The sequence below is a fragment of the Neolamprologus brichardi genome, chromosome 10 (assembly GCF_056152115.1).
Source record: "Neolamprologus brichardi isolate AB-2024 chromosome 10, ASM5615211v1, whole genome shotgun sequence".
Classification (NCBI taxonomy): Eukaryota; Metazoa; Chordata; class Actinopteri; order Cichliformes; family Cichlidae; genus Neolamprologus; species Neolamprologus brichardi.
The window spans coordinates 19,259,618-19,279,740 of NC_142113.1; the positions used below are offsets into that span (position 1 = coordinate 19,259,618).

Genomic DNA, 20,123 nt, shown 5'->3' on the forward strand with positions numbered 1-20,123 from the left:
TGCATAAAAAATATTGTGTCAGCAGATAAGTGTTTGGGTTGAATCATACTGATGGGGCTGATGCTACTTCATTGTGGGAGGTGAGATAGCACCTTATGAGTCTGTGGGTTGGTCCAAACTGTTGTATCTTGCAAAGAAGAACACAAAACTTGTGGAGTTTTTTTTTTAATTTTATACAAAGAAAACTTCGTCTTAACTTAAAAAAATACAGTTGTGTTGATTTATTTCTATGTGAAGTAGTTAAATTAGTCCTGAGTTGAGTATGCAACAAAGACAGAAATAAGATCAACACTGCAAAATTAAATTCCATAAATTACATATTATGCTATTGAATCACTCTCAGCTTGAGTAATTACACATTAGCCTTCATATTGATATTTTCTGACAATTTTAGCATTTAGTGGTTGAAGTAGATACATTTTATGTTCTGTTGAGCATTACACAGGACGAGAAATATGCAATCATTGATTATTAACCTCCCATATTCTCTCCTACTGATCTAGAATAACTGCTCTGTCTTTGACTCAGTCTAAGTTAAAAAATAGTTATGGCGCATGAACATAATTAAGGCAAGTATGTTCGCTTTCTTGGCCATGAGACCGATAGTCTGATAACTAATTCAAATTATTCTTTCTCCTATGACTGAAAGGCACGTACAGATATAGTAATTGAAAATTGAAATGAATAATTGATTGGCAGCCTTACCCGAAGAAGAAAAACATTTTTATTAATTGGCACAAACCGATGTTAACAGGGAATTAAGTAACTCTGAGCATGCATCTCTGTTAGGAGAATTTAACTTTTTCAGGCGTTTTCTTATTTTGGCAGCTGCTCACAGATCAGATGATAATACTACCACTAATGTTTAATACCAGCTGAAATTTTTGGCAGCGTGTTTCAGATTGTATTGCCTAATAGCAAACTGGCAGGTGCTCTACCACTGTAGTTGGGCTAATAAATACCTCACAGTGGTTGGAGCTTCGATAGAGTTAATGAAAAACTATTAACAAGCTACTTTTGCAACATAAGAGACATAACTTATGCAGGTATTAAAAAGAATGGAAACTAATGTTTGGTAGTCTCACCGGATGTGGGATCGTGCTACATACGTTAATAGTCCAAGTCTCAAACCTATAAATCATTAGTAAAATAACACTGAGAAAATCAGCAAGTCTTCTCATTTCAGAAGTTTGAACCAGCCAATGTTTGGCATTTCAGTTTGAAAATGGCTTTTGTGGTGAATCCATTTTCAAGATTGTTGATGATCTCTTTCAGCAATATTAAATTACCATGTTGTTAATGTGCAACACTCTTTTAAGTATCTTTTTTGTGTTTCAGCTCCCAGAGGCAGAGGAGGAAGTTTTACGGGAAAAACACCCATGAAAGCTTCTCCCATGAAGGCCTCAGCTATGAAAGCATCACCCAGTAAGGGCTTAACTATGAAGGTTTCACCCATGAAAGCTTCGCCCATGAAGGCCAACAGCGCTTCTCCAGGTTCTTCAGCAAAAGTGAATCCTATTGCAAGCCTCAACCCCTACCAAAGCAAGTAAGTGGAAGTGATCTCGGTCTAAATTTGCTCACTTTTATATACATCAGGGGTCTAAGACTGATTTTAGCATGCAGCTCAAATGTATTTTAAGTTGGTCAGACCTAGGAGACAGTGACTATAAAACAATAAAGACAACCAAATGTTTTCTAATTATTTTAGTGTAAAGACGAACACTTAGATTGTGAGGCATTCAATTTTAACTGTCCAGTATTTATTTCCACATTCAGTCGTGTGTCATTACAAAGAAACAGAACTGTTGGAACGAAGAGACGTGCTGACATGTCTCTGTAGCTTAACCATCTTACTTTGGTGTATTATGGCGGGCGGTAGATAGTGTTGTCATATCTCAGAAGAATATAAAATAGATAAATCAAACATCTGGGTAAAAAAAAATGAACAATTTGGACATTTTGCTGTGGGCAGGATTGGACCTTTTAGTGGCCACTTGTACCTTACATTAGACACCCTTCACATGCATGTACTGTGTGTGAGTTAAGTTCTGTAGCAGATCATTGTAAAGTTGTGAAGTTGAATCTGACCCATATTTCTTCCTAATATCCAAACAAACTTTAAGCTGTATATGTTTATGATTTCACTTTGATTTTGTTGCTTTTCTGCTCATCAGCTAAACTACTTTCTCTCACGCTGCGACTCTGCTTCCCCGCTTGCTACCATTTCTTGGTAGCACTTTGGGGCATGTGTTGACGCATGCATGTATGAGCATTCTTTTTTTTTTTTTTGCTCACAATGTGTGTGGCTGTGTGAACTTGAGTGTGCATATGTTATACAACCCATTTGCATGGAAATGAAATGAAATGACCGATATTGCCTTGGAAACGGACACTTTTGCAGCAGGTACTGCTGGGTCTTTATGGTCTGCTGCTGAGGTTTTGATTTTGTTATTTGGCCCGGTGGGGATTTGGCTAACCACGTTTTTTCCCCTTTCCTTCCCTCTTACAGTTTCACCTCCAGGGTTCCCTTTTACTGCACCCTCCCCCCCACCCTCATGTTTCTTATCGTTTCATTAGGCATAAGTCTCTGTCTCTGACCTTAAAGTTAGCTACAAAAAGACAAGAGCACAGCATAACAAGCTCTAGTTGTAGTGAAGGCACCCTGTCAACTCTCTCTGTGTTTGGGCACTGATAACGTAGCACTGTTTGAAATTGCAGGCTGTAAAGATAACTGTGCCTCTAGGTGTTGTAATAAACTGATGACTGTTCCTACTTTGAAGTTGGGGAGTACCTACAGTGAGTAAAACAGATGACTTCAGCAGATGTAGTCCTTCTATGAACATTTGGGTGAGATTAAAAATGGAGGTTTGTTGTCGTTGTGTGACACAGTGTTACATGCAGTGGATTATATAGTGATGCTTTCTATGTGTGCAAGGTCTTTTATGGCTGTTCGCATGGCTTCCCCCATCCCATTCTGGTGTTGTTAAGTAAAAGCATCTAGAGCAGACTATAATTGGCTTTTGACTGTCATAAACCTTGGTGTAGCAGTCTTATCCATACTGAGCAGGAAATAGGGTTCACTCGAGGCCAGCAGCTGCTCTTATGATAGGGGATTTAATTGCAGGCAAAGTTATAGTAAGAATATCCTCCACTGCAAAATTATCAATGCAGTCAAAAAGAATCCTGCTTCATAAAGCGCAGAGCATGGCTGGCTGTTGTTAAAAACAGAACAAGAAGCACATCCAGGACTTGGCAGATGTACAACAACCAGTTCATTCTTTGAAAAGAAAGTTGTGATATGCTTTATTTTTCCCTCTCACTGAACTTTAAAAAGACTGTGAGCCACTCATTCAATTTCCTAGGAAATTGTTCTTTTTGTGCAGTTGTGTTACACATTGGTGACTGATGTGTGCTGAGCTGGAATGCTCATTAACAAAAAAGGAGGCTTTTTAAAGTGTCTGCAGTAGGGCTGTTCGATATAACGATATGTATCGGAGGACGATATAAAAACGTCTATCGTTTCATTTTACGCTATCGTTTGTTTCGTGGTGTCACAAAATAAACTGTTTACGGCAATATTTTCTTCATCGTTTTGATGGTCACTGTAGTGGCTATATTAATTTCTTAAAGTTCTCTCTTTCTCATATATTTAATATAACCACACTACGGACGGACAAGCGCCTGTTTTTATGGGTTGTCGTTAGCAACAACGGCGGTAAAACCATCGCATGTCCGCTTGTTTATGTTCCACATAAACCTTTCACAATAAAGCTCAAGATCCTATTGAGACTTTTTAAAATAAACGGAATCACATGAAAAAGTATGCAGAGTATTGACGGTTGAGAAGCAAAAAAAGAGTCGTCACGTGCTAAAAAATAAACCTTAGACTCAAACGTTAGAACAGGCTTATCCCCGCAGCACGCCGTGTAATAAAACGGCAGCCGTTACAACCTATGTCTAAAAATGTATAGTTTCATGCATCGGTTAAAACACTCGACTCCAGGTACACGACGCCCAGCTGGAAACACTTCACCTACCCGAGATTCACAGAATTTACAGAAAATATTAATTTTTTTGTGATTTATATCGTTATTGGGACGATAGAGGTTTTATATCAGGATATAAGATTTTGGTCATATCGCACAGCCCTAGTCTGCAGTATTATTTACTGTTTGACCTTTAGACTTATTCCTTTAGTTAAGCTTCACACAGCTGTGCTGTTAAAGACAACTTATTTGCAGTAATTTGTTATTTTTAACAAAGTATTTATATTAAATGTCCTGTTTGCATTTGCATAATGAATATCTGATGATGGAACACGGTGGAAGGGATTCGTGTATTTACAAGGTGCAGGGCTTTAATGAACCAAGGATTTTTATTTGACAAAAATTCTCCACTTATAACGTCTCATTCATTCATACAAGCACTTTTTATACAAGTGCTTTCTATCTAACATTCACAGTCTAATGAGTGCATTAGGAGCAACCTACAACAGTAGGTTAAAAGTAAATACTGCCCAGAAACTGAGCTACCTTGGTGGAGGTTTGTGTGCTTAAAACAAGAGTGCTTCTTTTTTTTTAAAGTGAAATCATACCAGCAGACTGAGCAATTTTTCCATTCATACAAAAGAGGAAGTTTCACATCGAGCTTGGTCTAGGTGAACCTAGACCTAGTCTGCTACCAGCAGACACTGGAGCCAGTGAAGCTGTAGCTGTAGCCTAAAGCATCAAAGATTAAAGTTGGTGGAACATCATAATGCAGGCTAGTTACAGTAGCTTAACTTAAATGGATCAGCTCTGTATGGTATAGATGCTTTTTTGCCTTATGAAAGTAGCACCGGTGATTTAGTGACCAATTATCGGGCCAGATGAGAGCATATTGACCAAACAATTGACAATACTTTGGTAAGTAGTTAGTGTGCCAAGGCCAGTGAGTTCTCAACAAGTCAGTTTTTCTATGGTTTGTCATCTAAAATAACTTTGATGTAGTGTTAAGAGGATATATTTTTGACATACGACTGGCATCCTGTCCAGGGTGTACCCTGCCGCTCGCTCTATGTGAGCTATGACAGGCTCCAGCCCCCCAGTGACTCAAAATTGGATGGATGGACGAATGGGCTTTAATACAATCACTGCTAAAGACAAAATTATCTAGCAATCAGTCTTTTTATAATATACAATAATGTTAATTGTGTTTTATAGTCACAGAACAAAATTGCTCTAGGAGGTCTTGAATGATTAGTGATTTATCAGTCACTGATTAATACAGATTCATTTTTATTTTTTTTCCATAGGTGGACTATCAGAGCCAGAGTCACCAACAAGTCGAGCATTCGCACGTGGAGTAACTCCAAAGGAGAGGGCAAGCTCTTCTCCTTTGAGATAGTGGATGAGAGTGTAAGTAGAGGAGTAGAGAGGTCTTATTAAATCTGACTGTTGCATCTTAATATGGTCACACGTGGCTGATTTTTGCCTTCTATGTGCAATGAAATGGTGTTAAATGGAAACGTGCTTGTCAACAGGGTGAAATCAGGATCACTGCTTTCAACAAGGAAGTGGACAAGTTTTTCTCTCTAGTGGAGCAAGGCAAGGTGAGCAGATCCCAGTCATCTGTATCCATCCACACTTGAAGCGATAAGTGCTTCCTTGGAAATTTCAGGCAAAAATTACGTTTTACATGTGTTTACACTGAGTTTTATGACTCAAGAGTGTAAAGAAAGTTTGGCGCTTGCATTCGAGCCAATGAATCTGACTGAATACTCATTTTGACAAAAGAAAGACGATCTTAGAGGCTGTAAAAATTGACACACTGCTTGCGGAGTCTCAGGTATTTATTTTGTATGCACACACAGCTCCTCAAACAACATCGGTGAAATACTGCCTAATAAAATCCTTCTGTAAAATCTTCTTATGTCTGGAGGACTTTTCGATTTTATAGGGGAGACTCATTAAGTCATTTTTACTAAAATATATACCTGTGTGTTTGAGAGATATTGAGCAATGTGGATATGTAAGGCTGGAAATGTTTGTAAGAAAATTTAAAATGCGACATTGTGATATTGTTTGGCTGTGGTTTGGGTGTCTTATTACCATTATTGTGTCAGAAATAACTGCTAGCCTGGCTGTTGATGTTCTTAGCCAGAGGCCTTAAGGCTGACATCAGTGTCTGTCACTCAGAGCTTAAGGAATTGACACAGGCATTACAGATTTAAGTGTGTTCTTGTAAATTATTAAAGGACTGGTATGAATTTTTATCCATCTTTATACAGTACCTAAATGCCTGTATTAGTACAGGAATTTTGTTGGTGACCATAATCATTATTTCTCTTCTTATAAAGAGAGTACGACTGTACGACACTGGGAGTAAAACAGGATTTATTTTGGTGAAAAGCTAATATGATTGATCAGCATTCTTCAATTTATCACTGTATCTTTTTTTCTAATAATCAGAAATAGTTGTCTGTCTCCCATGAATACTATAAATATATGAAAGATACCCATGAAGCTGACATATTTCAAGAAAATCTTATGGGCTGCTAAATATTTGTGTACATTTACCTGCAGATGAATAATCTAGATGTTGCTAGATTGCTAGATGTTTCTTTATCTATTTGTTCCCATGTTGCTTACGATTTGTGTAGTCTTTTGTCTTATTCATCCATGCTTCTGAAAAACTGACTTGGCTACAGTTACTCGAATACATACCCAAAGGTTTACCCTTTATTTAAAGATTCAGTCTAGTGGATAAATCCTGTGGTAATTTAGGTATAAAAGAGGCTTTCGTCACACTGAGTTTCATTGCACTACAAGCAATGTCTCTTTTCGCTTCAAGTTTAGAGGGTGAGCATGATTAAAATGACCAGTAACCCCCCTCAATGTGCAAATGGGCATGTATGATTGAATACTAGAAAGTCGAGCACTGATGCTTATGCGTGTCTCTGCCAAACCAGATGGTCTTAAAGAATCTTGGAAATATCGTGTGGTAATAGGATCATCTTTTGACCAGAGGGCCCTGGTTCAAACCCCGTGTCATAAAGTATCCATATTAGAAATAAATGCTACGCCTACAAGCTCCAGCTGCACTCACATAACTGACAAAGACACTGATCCTTGGGCTTACTGCAGGGCTGCAAATCATACAAGATATTTGATCAAATTTAAGTATGGTTATAAAAATTCTAAATGATAGTAAGGAATAATTATTTATTAATTATAAAAATTTTATTAAATCATTGCATCTTGCTTTCAAGTGGCTACATTCATAAAAACACAATCAGTGAGACAGATTCATGTAATAGTGCTGCAGATAAGTAAAACAATCTTTCAAAAGTGGATACAAATGCCAAAATTTGCATGTTTGTCTCTATGCAGCCATTAATCTGAGAAATCCCATTAGCCACTTCAATTTTACGAATTTTAAAATTTCCAGTTTGGCTATTATTTCTATTACTATTACTACACAATTTCAGCCAATACATTTCTGAGGTTTTAGTCTTGATTTATAAGCTCTGTACTTCAATAAACTTCTTCAGGCCTTTTTTTGTCAAATGTTAAACAAAATAATTGCAATGAGACATTGACAGTGAAGCTCCAGTGGGCCAATAAAAATTGCACTGTGCTGTGCAAGCAGAGGGATTACTCTTTTACCTCTTTGATAGCATGTTTACGACTAGGTTCAGACATTTAACAGTCATCCGGTGCCAATTTATTCTTGATTTATTTTTAATTTATGATTCAATGAATTTCATGTGTTCAATGCATGAAGGCTTCTTTACCCTTTGCTCAGCTCTCATGCTCACACACCCTGCCGTCAATTTTCTTAATAATTTATTTTGTAACATGCTAACACAGAGATAACCTTTTACCATCACACCAAAAGCCACTTTCAGTGAACTACAGCTCTTTGGATAGATTCAAACCTAAAACCTTACTGTGAGGCAACTAATGTAACACTGTGCTGCCTAGCTGTTTGTTTCTTTGGTTAACTAATGTAAGTAGTTAAAATACACTGTCAAGATTTAATGTTAGTTCATCTTCTAATGTCTCCTAGTTTAGTTCATGGGGAATGACTGTAGATTACACTCACCTAGCGCCCAAGCACTTTTAAATATGCACCTACAGACACATTTTTAACACTCACATGCAATCCAGAATGGATAGGTAAGGATATACCAATCCATTCTCTATCTTATTCAATCCCGAGGCACTATAAACAACATGATTGTTAGTGGTAGTAGGTAGGGCTGTGTGATATGACCAAAATCTCATATCCCGATATAAAACCTCTATCGTCCCGATAACAATATAAATCACAAAAATGTAACATTTTCTGTAAATTCTGTGAATCTCGGGCAGCTCGACTTGCGGGAAGCGTTTCCAGCTACGCGTCATGTACCTGGAGTCGAGTGTTTTAACCGATGCATGAAACTATACATTTTTAGACATAAGTTGTAACGGCTGTCGTTTTCTTTGTATTTATTACTGCTCTTTCACGTGATTCAATTTATTTTGAAAAGTCTCAACAGGATCTTGAGCTTTATTGTGAAAGGTTTGTGGAAAATAAACAAGCGGACACGTGATACTGTTACTGTCGTTTTTGCTAACCACATTGCATAAAAACAGGCGCTTCTCCATCTGTAGTGTGGTTATATTAAATATAAGAGAAAGAGAGAACTTTAAGAAATTAATATAGCTACTACTGTGACCATCAAAGCTATGAAAAAATATTGCCGAAAACAGTTTATTTTGCGACACCACGAAATAAACAATAGCGTAAAATGAAACGATAGACGTTTTTATATCGTCATCCGATATATATCGTTATATCGAACAGCCCTAGTAGTAGGTGAGAATTGAGTAACCAGTGAGGAGTGTAAAGGTCCATGCAGGAGATGTTTATTACTACACCCATATTTGCAAATTAAAAAACAAACAAACAAAAAAAAAACAATTCTGAGTAATTTCAGCCTTCTATAGTTGACTTTTATGTGTTCAGTTGTGTATGATTTGACATCAAGATCATTCTGTCATGGCCGTGTGCAGGCAGACGGAGAGAAAGGACCCAAAATGCAGGACTCGGAGGCAGACATAAACTCAAAAGACTCAGTTTATTGCTGATAGCAACAGAACAGGAACCTCACTAAACTGGGAATACAAAAACAGAACTAGCTAGGCAGGCAGGCGAGCAGACAGAACACACAATTAACATGAGAGTAGAAGACGTTAACGACGCGACACTGACACAAAGACACACTGGGCTTAAATACACTGAGGGAGTCATCAAGGAATTAGAGACAGAAGGGGAACACAGCTGGGAGGAATAAGGCCTAACGAGACAGGGAGAGCAAAGCTGGAACACTGACATCAGACAGGAACAAGAACCTTCAAAGTAAAACAGGAAGCAAAACACACTTTACTAAGACACGGACTAGACAGAGAGAGACAGACTTGACACTGACCAAAACCTACTAAATATTAATCATAATCAAAACAGTATCACTGATTAATCAAATCATAAATCATAATCTAAAAAAACAGCAAAACATGAGAAACAGAAAGCTGGGTCAACATGACCCAGAACCGTGACACATTCTTGGATTTCTAGTTTACTTTGGAAAATTATTATATTTTCTTGCCTTTTTTGACAGCTAACATGAAATTGTCTACCATCTTGAGTTTTCAAATAACCAATGGGCTTTATCAAAAAAGCACTTATAGGAATCTGTGTACCAATTTTTGGATATTTTGATGTTTATCTCCACCTGTGAATGATTTCCTTGTCCTGTTAAACGTGTCTGCTGCATTGTAATGATAAATCTTTCTATAATGATCGTAGCATATTATAAATCCTAATTCTTTTGATTTCCATGTATATATTATATTCATTGTATCACCACCCTGCAAATGTGATGTTACCTCCTCCGTTTGCGTGTGTTTGATTTATTACGTTCAGTGTACGTTACAGAACAAAGGAGTCACCAAGAATTTTATCTGCAACAAAATTCTGTTTAACCCACTACTTAATACAGAAGGAAACATTTTTGCGCTTTCAAAAAAGAAAAATGTCAGCCCTGTAAATGTTTTGTGGGTAAAAAAAATAATTGAAGACATTCATTCTGTCTCAAGAATACAAATCATTTTGGCAAGTAATATAAATATAATTTAATTTTTTGTTTTTTAGAAGAAACGTCAAAGAACTGAGTACATTTTTAATCAAGTAAAAATAAATCTGCTGCACATAGATTCCTTCTTTCTATAATCACTGACAATATTTATTTTCTAGAAAGATTAAGTAAACACCAGTCGAAATCATCTCAGCCACCTGTTCCTGTCTTATCTACGTGTCCGATTACCTGACAGGTAGAACACATGGTAAAGTGCTTGCGTATTTTAGTCCCGCCCACAGAGCTTAATAACTCAATTAACCCTCGCTATCATTTTGGTAGTCACATTGGCTCAGGTATCAGCCACTGGCAGTGACTCCCAACACAGGCTCATATCCAATTTGTGTCCTCTGCCCTCCAAAGATAAAGGAACGAATCCATCGTCTCTTCGTGATCTGGGTATTGACAGAGCAGTGAGTGGGTGTGACTGGCTCTGAGCAGCCAGAATGCTTATCACATTGGTTTCATGCTCCCATCTCTGTGTGGGGCAAATCAGAGAGGGAAGAATGAAGGAAAAAGAAGAGAGTCACAGAGACAAACTGGGAGGCGGAAAGAGAGGGGGGATATCGGAGACTTGGGAGAGTAAATGAAGAAGTGAGCCTCGCAGATTGAGTTTAAATTATGCTGTTTAGCAGCCTCGCTCTCAGCTGCTTCTCATTTTCTGGTGAATTAGAGGACTGATGGGGCTGATATGACACCACATTTTAGTTGGACCTGAAGGTTTTCAACTCTTATTAGGTTTTGGTTGAACACAAGCAGCCTTTTAATAATTATTTCCTTTTGCACGATCAATAAATTGGTGACCCACTCAATCAGTCGCATTAAATGTACAGGAAACTGCAGATTTTCAAGTCAAATTTTTATGATGTCAACAACTTTGATCTAATGTTCTCGGTAGGTGTACTACATCTCCAAGGCTACACTCAAGCCGGCCAACAAACAGTACACCACGCTGAAGAACGACTACGAGATAACCCTCCACGCTCACTCATCCATCGTGCCATGTGATGACAATCAGAGCATCCCCACAGTGCACTGTGACTTTGTGCCCATCGCAGAGCTGGAAAATCGAGACAAAGATGCTATCATAGGTAGGAGACAACATTCATCACACTTTATTTATACATTTCTCCAATTTAACTGATAAAAGAAAAACTTAACAGTGAGTGAGCAGGTAGAGCTTCAGTGTCAAGGATGGTTAGAAAAAAGGCAAAAGCAGGAGACGTGACTACTTGCTTCTTTTTCTTTTTTTTTTAAGCCTCACAAAACCAAACTGCATCTGACAAGCTCAGTTTTTGCAATCACAGCTCAGAAACATTACTAATGAACTCATCCAGATGGGAATTTGTCACACCAATCGGCAGACTGCAGTGAGTGTTCTGATGACGACTTGACTCACAGCCTCTTCAAACTTTGTGGAACAACTGCTTAAACAGAGTGTTAAAGATAGAAACTTTAGTGTGATTCAGCAACTGTGTTGTGCGTGTGCATGTTTTACAAATCAGAAGCCAAAACAAAAAACATACCAGTGACTGTTGTGTGAGTCAATCCATTCAAAGAATACAACACATTTCTCACCCATAAAAGAATATTTTTATATATTTTTACCTAAAACAAAATATCTGTTACCTTTTTTTTCTCTGTGATGTTATCTTGTAGACCACATTAGACTGACTCCATTAACAGGAAAACCTTATGAATATTTTGCCCATGGAGTATCATACTATCTGATTGCAATTTAAACTGGTCTGGCCCACCCATTTTGTTTATACTTTTAATTTGAAAGAGAAATTGCTGTATGTCACAAGTGAATTTAAATTACTTGTGAAATTAGAATGGTTTATGGTTTTTAGAAATGGGCTGTTGTTGACATGACAAGACATGATTTTCTGCTTCTACTGTTTAGGCAATTAGGCCATAGGTGTAGATGCTACAAAAAACAAATCTATTTGACAGGCACGGTCGTGTCAGTTGTAAGCCAGATTTTCTGGGAAAATTTGTTATGGCAGGATCAAAATCAAGGTTAATTCAGGCATACTGTAAGAGAAGTCATAGGAAGACGATTACGTTTATTCTGCTGTTTTTATTAAGTTTTGTTGTGGCTCCTGGATACAGTGTGCGTGACAGGTAAGTTTTATCTTCATGGCAGATAAATTGGGATGATCCAAATGAAGATTAGGTTTGAGAGACAGTAATTTGGTAGTGTTTTCCTTTTTATTAGTGAGACGATGTACAGGTATGAGTGACATTTTTATAGTTAGGGTAATAGAGATTTAAAAAAAAAAACTTTTCCTAGGCGCTATGCACGTTAAATCCTGCAGTTTTAGAGATCTGCTTCTCCACCCATAAAGGGAGAAAAAAAAAAAAAAAAAAAAAAAAAAATATATATATATATATATATATATATATATATATATACATATATATACTGGAAAAATATACTGTTTTCCAGGCTTTATTTTCTCTGAATGCCCTCTAGACTAATAACTATAAAAAAAAAAACAATGCATAACATTTGTTTAATCTGCGACTTGTACCCCGAGACTGAGCTCTGAATGTGAAAGCGTCACAGAAGTTGATGTTTATAGTCTGCACAAGTACAAACAAGGGCCTTCAGTTAACAATAAAACCAAATAGCAGTCAGACTGGAAGGAGTCCAGAAACGTGCAAGGACACTACCTTGAAGGGGAGATTTGTCAAATTTAAATCAGTTTTCTCTTTTGATTTTTATTGGCCTGACTTCACTTTAGTTTGTGATTTTTGATGTAATTCTCACAGGAATATGTTGTTTTTGTTGCTTAGTTGTTCTTTATTTATTCCAATACATTTTTTGTGCAAGCTAAAAACAAACAGCTTTTTAAAACAAGATTAAAGAGGAATTTTACACTAAATCCTGTTTGGATGAAACCTATTCTGCTGGCCTCTGTGGGTTGAAAAGTTCAGGTCTGTTGCGTTTGTCTTATGCTAGAGCTGTGCGCTGTGTGAGATTTGATTTTTGCATTGCACAGTAATCCAGTGTTGTAGCGTCATGGGCTAAACGAGCAAGTAAGAAAACTTATAGCACAGAAGCAGGCATGTTGAATCTTTTAAGTGCTGGACACACAATAAAAGAAATTAATGGTCAGAAAGAAATATAAGCAACTGGTTGTACCCTACCAATTGAAAGCTCCATGTAGGTTTACATCCTGAACAGTTATATTACATGGTTACATTATTGCAAACTACCAGCACAGCACCACACTAAATAGTTTAGAGATGCTCTGAGCAGTTTCGCTGTAGGAGTGCGTTTGCGTTGGTCACAGAGGGGCAGTGTTACATGTCCTGTGTGTCATCTGTTGACTCTCTATTCGCTCTCTCCCTCGACTGCCTCTCACTCTACTCCTTTGTTAAATAGGGGATTATAACATGGTAATGAGAACTGTCAGGCTGTTCCTGTGGTGATAATGGAGTTCAGAGGTGGATGACGTCTCAATCATAATGGAATTAAGGAGGGCTGAGAGAGCACTGACAGAAATACCGGGAGGATGGGGAGGAAGGGGAGAGTTTAGAAAAAGGCTAGCAGAGAAGGCAGAAAGGCCAGATGAGTGATCTGAAAAAAAGGTGTTGTTATTCAGTCTAGTTATTTTGTCAAATACATGAACACAAATGTGTAAATCCTCAGGACACCATGAAACGTGCTACAGATCCCCCCCGTGGATTTTTTTGTGTGTTTTATTTCACGTACACAAGGAGATAAATAATGTTATAAACATCATTTATCTCGAGTGAAATGGCTACAGTCACCTGCTATGAGGCTTTTCAGAGATGGCAATATTCAAAATAGTAATAGTAAAATAGTAAAAACAGTATTTGTAACAGTATTTTGTACCAAAAATCATTCCTTATCTTTCAGTAATGGTTAATCCACCTTTATGCACAAATGTTTTAATTCAAATGTTGTTTTTAATGCTAAAATATAATTATTGTTGTTATCTGTGCATTTTCACATTTGCTTTTTTATAAAAAACAAAAAAACCCATTGTACACAGGATTATTTTTTGATTAAAATGCCAAATGACTGTTATTTCCTTGTTTTCCTGGATATAAAAATAGTTTAAATGGATGGATGTCATACTTGATTAATTTCTGACTTGTCTAGATTTTGGTATAAAACATTTATTTAGTTTGTTATCTGCTTAATAAATAAATATTTGTGCTTTCTTATGACAGGTAGTCAACGCCTGTCTGATACCTATAATCACCCATCAGAGATATGATGTAAATGTCTGATCTTGTTAATATGACAGCTTGTTGTTTTTACAGAATGCATGGAAAAGATATTTGGCAGCATTTCTATAATACTACAGTACTGTTTGCAGCACATGTAGCAGACTACACACCTCAGCAGATGCTGGTACCAAGCAGTTTCTTCACAGTGAGACGATAATTACTTTATGAAATACACTGCTGGAGACAATGACCGCAAAACACAAAATAGTACCTGATTTACATGTTGATGAGAGCTGAGTTTTGACCCAGAAGCCAAACAGCTTCATTAGCCACAACCAGAAAATGGTACACTTCAGGTACAGGTACTTCAGATTTAACTTCAGGTGTATTAGCAGGAGTATGTTTGTGCACTGCCAGTTTGTCCTCCATGGTTAGACTATCTGTGCACAATTCTGTCATTTTCTGATGTATCTGAGGGAACAAATGATCTGAATGCCACGGTGAATGCCATCATGTGGCTGTTTACAGCACTTTGAAACAGACAGCTTACAGGGAGTGATCCAGTTATAGCAGGAGGAAATTGTGATGAGCTTCTTAAGAAGACTACCTAGATGGAGAAATCTGCCATATTCAGTCATGTTTTCTTTATGCTTTTTATGGGTGGAGTCATACCATTTTGATTCCACCTTGTAAAGGAACATCGCAATTGTTGACTCAAGTCGAACTGAAATCTGTATTTGAATATTTTGTTTTTATCATTTTTTCTTTATTATCTTAGAGCTCCTCATTGCTCCTCGGTGCAGTAATCCTGAATGAAGTGTTTAGGCCTTGAACATGACAAGAAACTTGAAAGAGGGATGAGTGTGTTTGTTGTCATTTGGAAAGTGGTGCTGGGTGTTAGCCAGCCTGGTATGACATTTATGTCACTCTGCTGTAACTTGGCAATATCAGAGGGGTGTCAGCTCTGTGCTCTGTTGGGCCTTTACTGCTTATGATGTGATAACACTTCACATTATGTAGAGTATATCCAGGGGGCATTTTTAAATTCTACACTGTGTAGAGACATCTCAGGAGGTACTCTTCACATAACACCCTTTTTCATACCCAACTGTAAGGATATTGTCTTCCTGTTATCAAGAGATGGAGTTGTAAAATGATTTTCTCTACCTCTAGATGTGATTGGAATATGTAAGAGTGCTGAGGATGTATCACGTATCACCACTAAGAACAGCAGAGAAGTCTCCAAGAGGGCTCTCAGCATAATCGACGAAACAGGCAAAGTCGTGACAGTCACACTGTGGGGCGAAGAGGTAATAACTGTAATCTCTCTCTCAATCTCTGTCTTTTTGTATCCATGGATTGATTTCCAATTTGACATTAAAAAGTGTTGAACACTCTTTAATTGAACGTGTTTATGTAGGTGCCCATGTATGTATGTGTGCACACAGCCATGCATGTGTAGTCACACATCTCTCTTTGGGTGCTCTCGAGTACAAAAAACCTCTGATTAGGTTTTCTGGGCTGTAAAATTTGGATCGGTCAAATCATTCCTGTGACCTTCAGGGATGTTTTGAACGAGAGTCTCCTATTTGAGACAGAAGGCTAAATAACTCTCGAATGTGCATGAAATAGCACTATTCTTCTCTAAGCTCATTCGATCTGCAAGAGCTAATCCCCTCCTCTTTGCAGAAATCCAAAAATGACTTTCAAATTAACTTGTAGGTTGTCCAATTATGAAAGCAAACCATACCAAATATTACTTTCTGGTGTCTTCAAGCTGCAGACACAGACTAAACAAGTAAGAGACAATAATACAACTGCTTTTGCAGCCTCGCATTCTGTCTCCTGAATTACTTTCTTAGACACTCTCTTTTTTTTCTTCTTTTTTTTCTTTCTCCAGGCAGAAAATTTTGATGGCTCTACACAGCCAGTGGTTGCCATCAAAGGAGCTCGATTGTCTGATTTTGGGGGAAGATCTCTCTCTGCATTGTTCAGTTCAACAGTCATGGTCAACCCAGATATACCACAGGCCTTTAGACTGAGAGCCTGGTGAGTCACTCTGATGTGCAGCCATACACCAACAATTATACACTTGCACTGATAATCACATCAAGAAGTTCTTTGTAGAAAAAAATATACCCTACTGCATTGCTCATACAAATGAAATGAAGTATGGTAAATTCCACCAGGCGTCTCACACATGAATATAAATGCAAAGCCCCAGTGATTACTTGGCTGGAGACTGGTGGCATGTGCCCCCTCAGTCCCAGCAGGACTCGAGACAGGATGTAGACAGAAGGGCGGAAGGAGGGAGCACCACAGAAACAAAGCACAGGTATTTGTGTTTTCCAGCTCCTAACTGCTTTTGTACTTGCTCACAAAGATGGGAACGTGGTGAGCAGCATCAAACTGGATTCTTATTAGCAGTTCCTGTGGAGGGATTTTGAATTATGACTCATTCACTCATTAAGGCTGTTCCCAAGTCTGGACACTGTTGAAACAAAAACACTTTTCCTTTTTCCTCCCTCTATGTGTGTGTGTTTGTGTGTATATAACAATCCTTCTGTGTGCATATGATTGCCTGTGTGCTACTCTTGAAATCTATTCGTAGGCACTAAATTGCGTCAAACAGCACTCATACCTTCAAAGTGTAAATACAGTAATTTCAGGCGTGTTCCCGAAGGCATGGTTCTGTTCACACTTTTAAATTGTTAATGACTGCATTATGAATTCTGCTAATTGTTCCATGATTGATCATTTTGGCCACTTTTACGTTATATTAGTTATGCCAGTTACTTATGTGTGCAGGAGAAAGTGAAGGGGTAGGCTGCATTGCTCTAGCTTTAATCTTGGTCTTATTGGTCTCTGGTGTTGATATTTAAAGGGCTAAATAAGTAAAAGAACAGCACCCTCCTTCCTTTCATCACTCCTTCCATTCTCCTCTAATCCGCAGCTTTTCCTCTCGATCTCAGCTGCTGTTTGGTGCTTATTCAAGTTTACATGCTGGCAGCAGTCAATGAATGACAATGAAGTTAGTCAAGTACTAGACAGTTATCCACTTCTTTTTTATATTTAGGTCTGTCCTTTAGAAAGACAAAGGAGGTCTGTCTGACTCTACTTCCTGTGGCGATGCGGTGCTATGTGGGATTGTTTGGACCAGACTTCTTTGCATAATTCAAGGAAGCTGATGAATTTGGATGATGAGTTGATTAGATTGCACTGCTTAGTTAGACTGCTGAGCAGGAGTCACACTGATCCATGAAGATTTTAGATGGTATATTAAAAAGGTAGATAAATTAATGAAAGGCATGCATAGACAATACTCGAGAGGTTTTATTTATTTGTATTTTTCACTTGGTGAATGAACTGTGTATGCGGATGCTAATGTATGCAGAGAAAAAATGATAAATGGTCTGTTAATGCATTTGGCAGCCATATGTCAGATCAGATATATTGCAGGATGTCGTGTCTGGAAATCAGTTACAAGAGCGATTCAGACATGTCTGAAGATGCTTATTTGGATTATAATTGATACAGTGCAGTTAGTGATTGAGTTTAGTTACTCCTCAAGAAAATGCCATAGAACAAACATGTAAAAAAATATACACACATTTGCTTTGACAGTTTCTTTTTCACAAATAGATACACTGCTGAACATATTCAGGTCCAGTGTTTATGGAACATCTAGTGCAGTTTAATATTTTCAGTATCCAGGGATCTTTACTTGTGTCCTCAAGCATACGGTGTGCTTTCTTTTGACTTATCAAATCTGTATTTCTTTTCCCGGCTCTCTGTATAATGTGCATGACAATTTAAAAAGAATATACCAATGTGTTTTGGTTCATAGGCATGCCTGGACATACACCCATCAGGCATAACATTATGACCACCTCTTTAATATTGTGTTGGTACCCTTTTTGCTGCCATGTAGCCCTGACTTGTCATGGATTCCACTGGATCCCTGAAGGTATGCTGTGGTATCTGGACCAAGATATTAGCCTCCATGGATCAGGCTTGTTTGATCATCCCACAAATGCTTGATTGGATTGAGGGCTTTGAAATTTGGAGACCAAGTAAATACCTCATGCACCATTCCTGAACCATTTTCGCTTTGTGGCAGGGTGCAATGTCCTGCAGATTAACCTCAGTGTGTGAGCTCAAGGAATGCCATTTCACTGAAAGGGTGTACATGGTCTGCAACAGTGTCTAGGTAGCTGCTACATGGAAAGGTAACATCCACATGGATGGATCCAAGGTTTCCCAGCAGAACATTGCCCAAAGCATCACCCTGCCACTGCCGACTCGCCTTATTCTCATAGTGCATCCTGGTGCCAGGTGTTTTGTGGGTAATCAATGCACACAAAGTTGGCCATCCACATGTTGTGAAAGAAAATGTGACTCATCAGACCAGGCCACCTTCTTCCATTGCTCTCTGCTCCAGTTCTGATCCTCACTTTCAGTGGTGAAGAGGGGCCATAATCACCCTGACTGTTTTGCAGCTATACAGCCCCGTACACAAGAAACTGTGATGCACTGTGTATTTGGACACTTTTTAATCAGAAATTCGCATAAACGTTTTCGGCAATTTGGGCTACAATAGCTCATCCGTTCGCTCTCCACATGCATTAGTGAACCTTGGCCGATAATGACCCTGTCACTGGTTCACCAGTGTTCCTTCCTTGGGCTGCTATTAATAGATTGTGACTGTGAACACCCCGCTGACCCAGTCATCTAGCCATCATAATTTGGCCCTTGTCAAACTCACTCAAATCCTTAAACATGTCCATTTATCCTGCTTCTAACGCATCAACTTTGAGGACAAAATGTTCAATCGCTCCCTAATATATCCAGCCCACTAACAGACGCCATGATGAAGAGAGAATCAGTATTATTCACTTCACCTGTCAGTGCTTATAATGCTATGCCTAATCGACGCATATTTATTCATGTATGTGTCATCTCTATAGGTATGACCGGGAAGGCTTTGCAGTCAACAGCCAGTCGCTGACAGAGACCAGGTCAGCAGGCACAGGATTAAACATGAACTGGAAAACACTGAGCGACATTAAGAATGAAGACATGGGCCATGGAGAGAAGGTGACGTCAACACATGCAAACATACTTACATACACATTGCATTACCTTATTTCCAAAGACATTATGCATTTAGATTTAAAAGGGAAATAAAATAAAGATCACTGAAGGTTTACTTTACCCAAATAGCAGCCAATATCAGAATAAATTTCAGGAATGGGGTGGACGAGACTAAAGTAAGATCCATGGACGCCATTAAAATGTTCTTTACAGTTAGGATTAGGTGACTTTGTTTTACAGTCTTTGATTGTTTTATGTTTTATTAATTGTTTTATGAACCACAAGCAGCTATAGTGCTTGCTACATTGAATGCACAGTGTGAGATCTGCAGTGAATCTGATCAAAATTAAACCACAAGGTGTTAAACAGCAAAAGGGTAAATCTTGATGTTTGTGTTGTAGTTTTAGTTTGATTTCTGAGTCAGTTCTTTATGAAAATCTTGGTAGGAAGCAGATTGATATGTGAGTCAGAAAATCCTTCTCTCACTCAGGCAGCTGGCTACTGTTTGAAGAGGAATGAAAGAGACCCTGTGCAGATGATGTAACATCAGCATAGCTACAGTACAGCCAAGGTTGATAACAGAAAATCATTCCAGCGTTGTAAGACAAGCACTGTAAACATTGAGTTTTGGCACCAGCCCCCAAAAATCAAAGAGTTA

The 20,123-nt window shown here is 38.1% G+C and overlaps 1 protein-coding gene across 1 annotated transcript in view; it reads left to right on the forward strand.

Annotated features, from left to right (window-relative positions):
* LOC102785766 (replication protein A 70 kDa DNA-binding subunit-like) overlaps positions 1-20,123 on the forward strand; it is a 45,551-nt gene that overhangs the window by 8,364 nt on the left and 17,064 nt on the right. Inside the window, exons 7-13 of the mRNA XM_087847354.1 lie at positions 1,339-1,546; positions 5,294-5,396; positions 5,522-5,590; positions 11,061-11,253; positions 15,545-15,681; positions 16,272-16,420; positions 19,339-19,468. Coding sequence (XP_087703480.1) covers positions 1,339-1,546; positions 5,294-5,396; positions 5,522-5,590; positions 11,061-11,253; positions 15,545-15,681; positions 16,272-16,420; positions 19,339-19,468 — 989 coding nt within the window. The remainder of the gene's footprint in view (positions 1-1,338; positions 1,547-5,293; positions 5,397-5,521; positions 5,591-11,060; positions 11,254-15,544; positions 15,682-16,271; positions 16,421-19,338; positions 19,469-20,123) is intronic.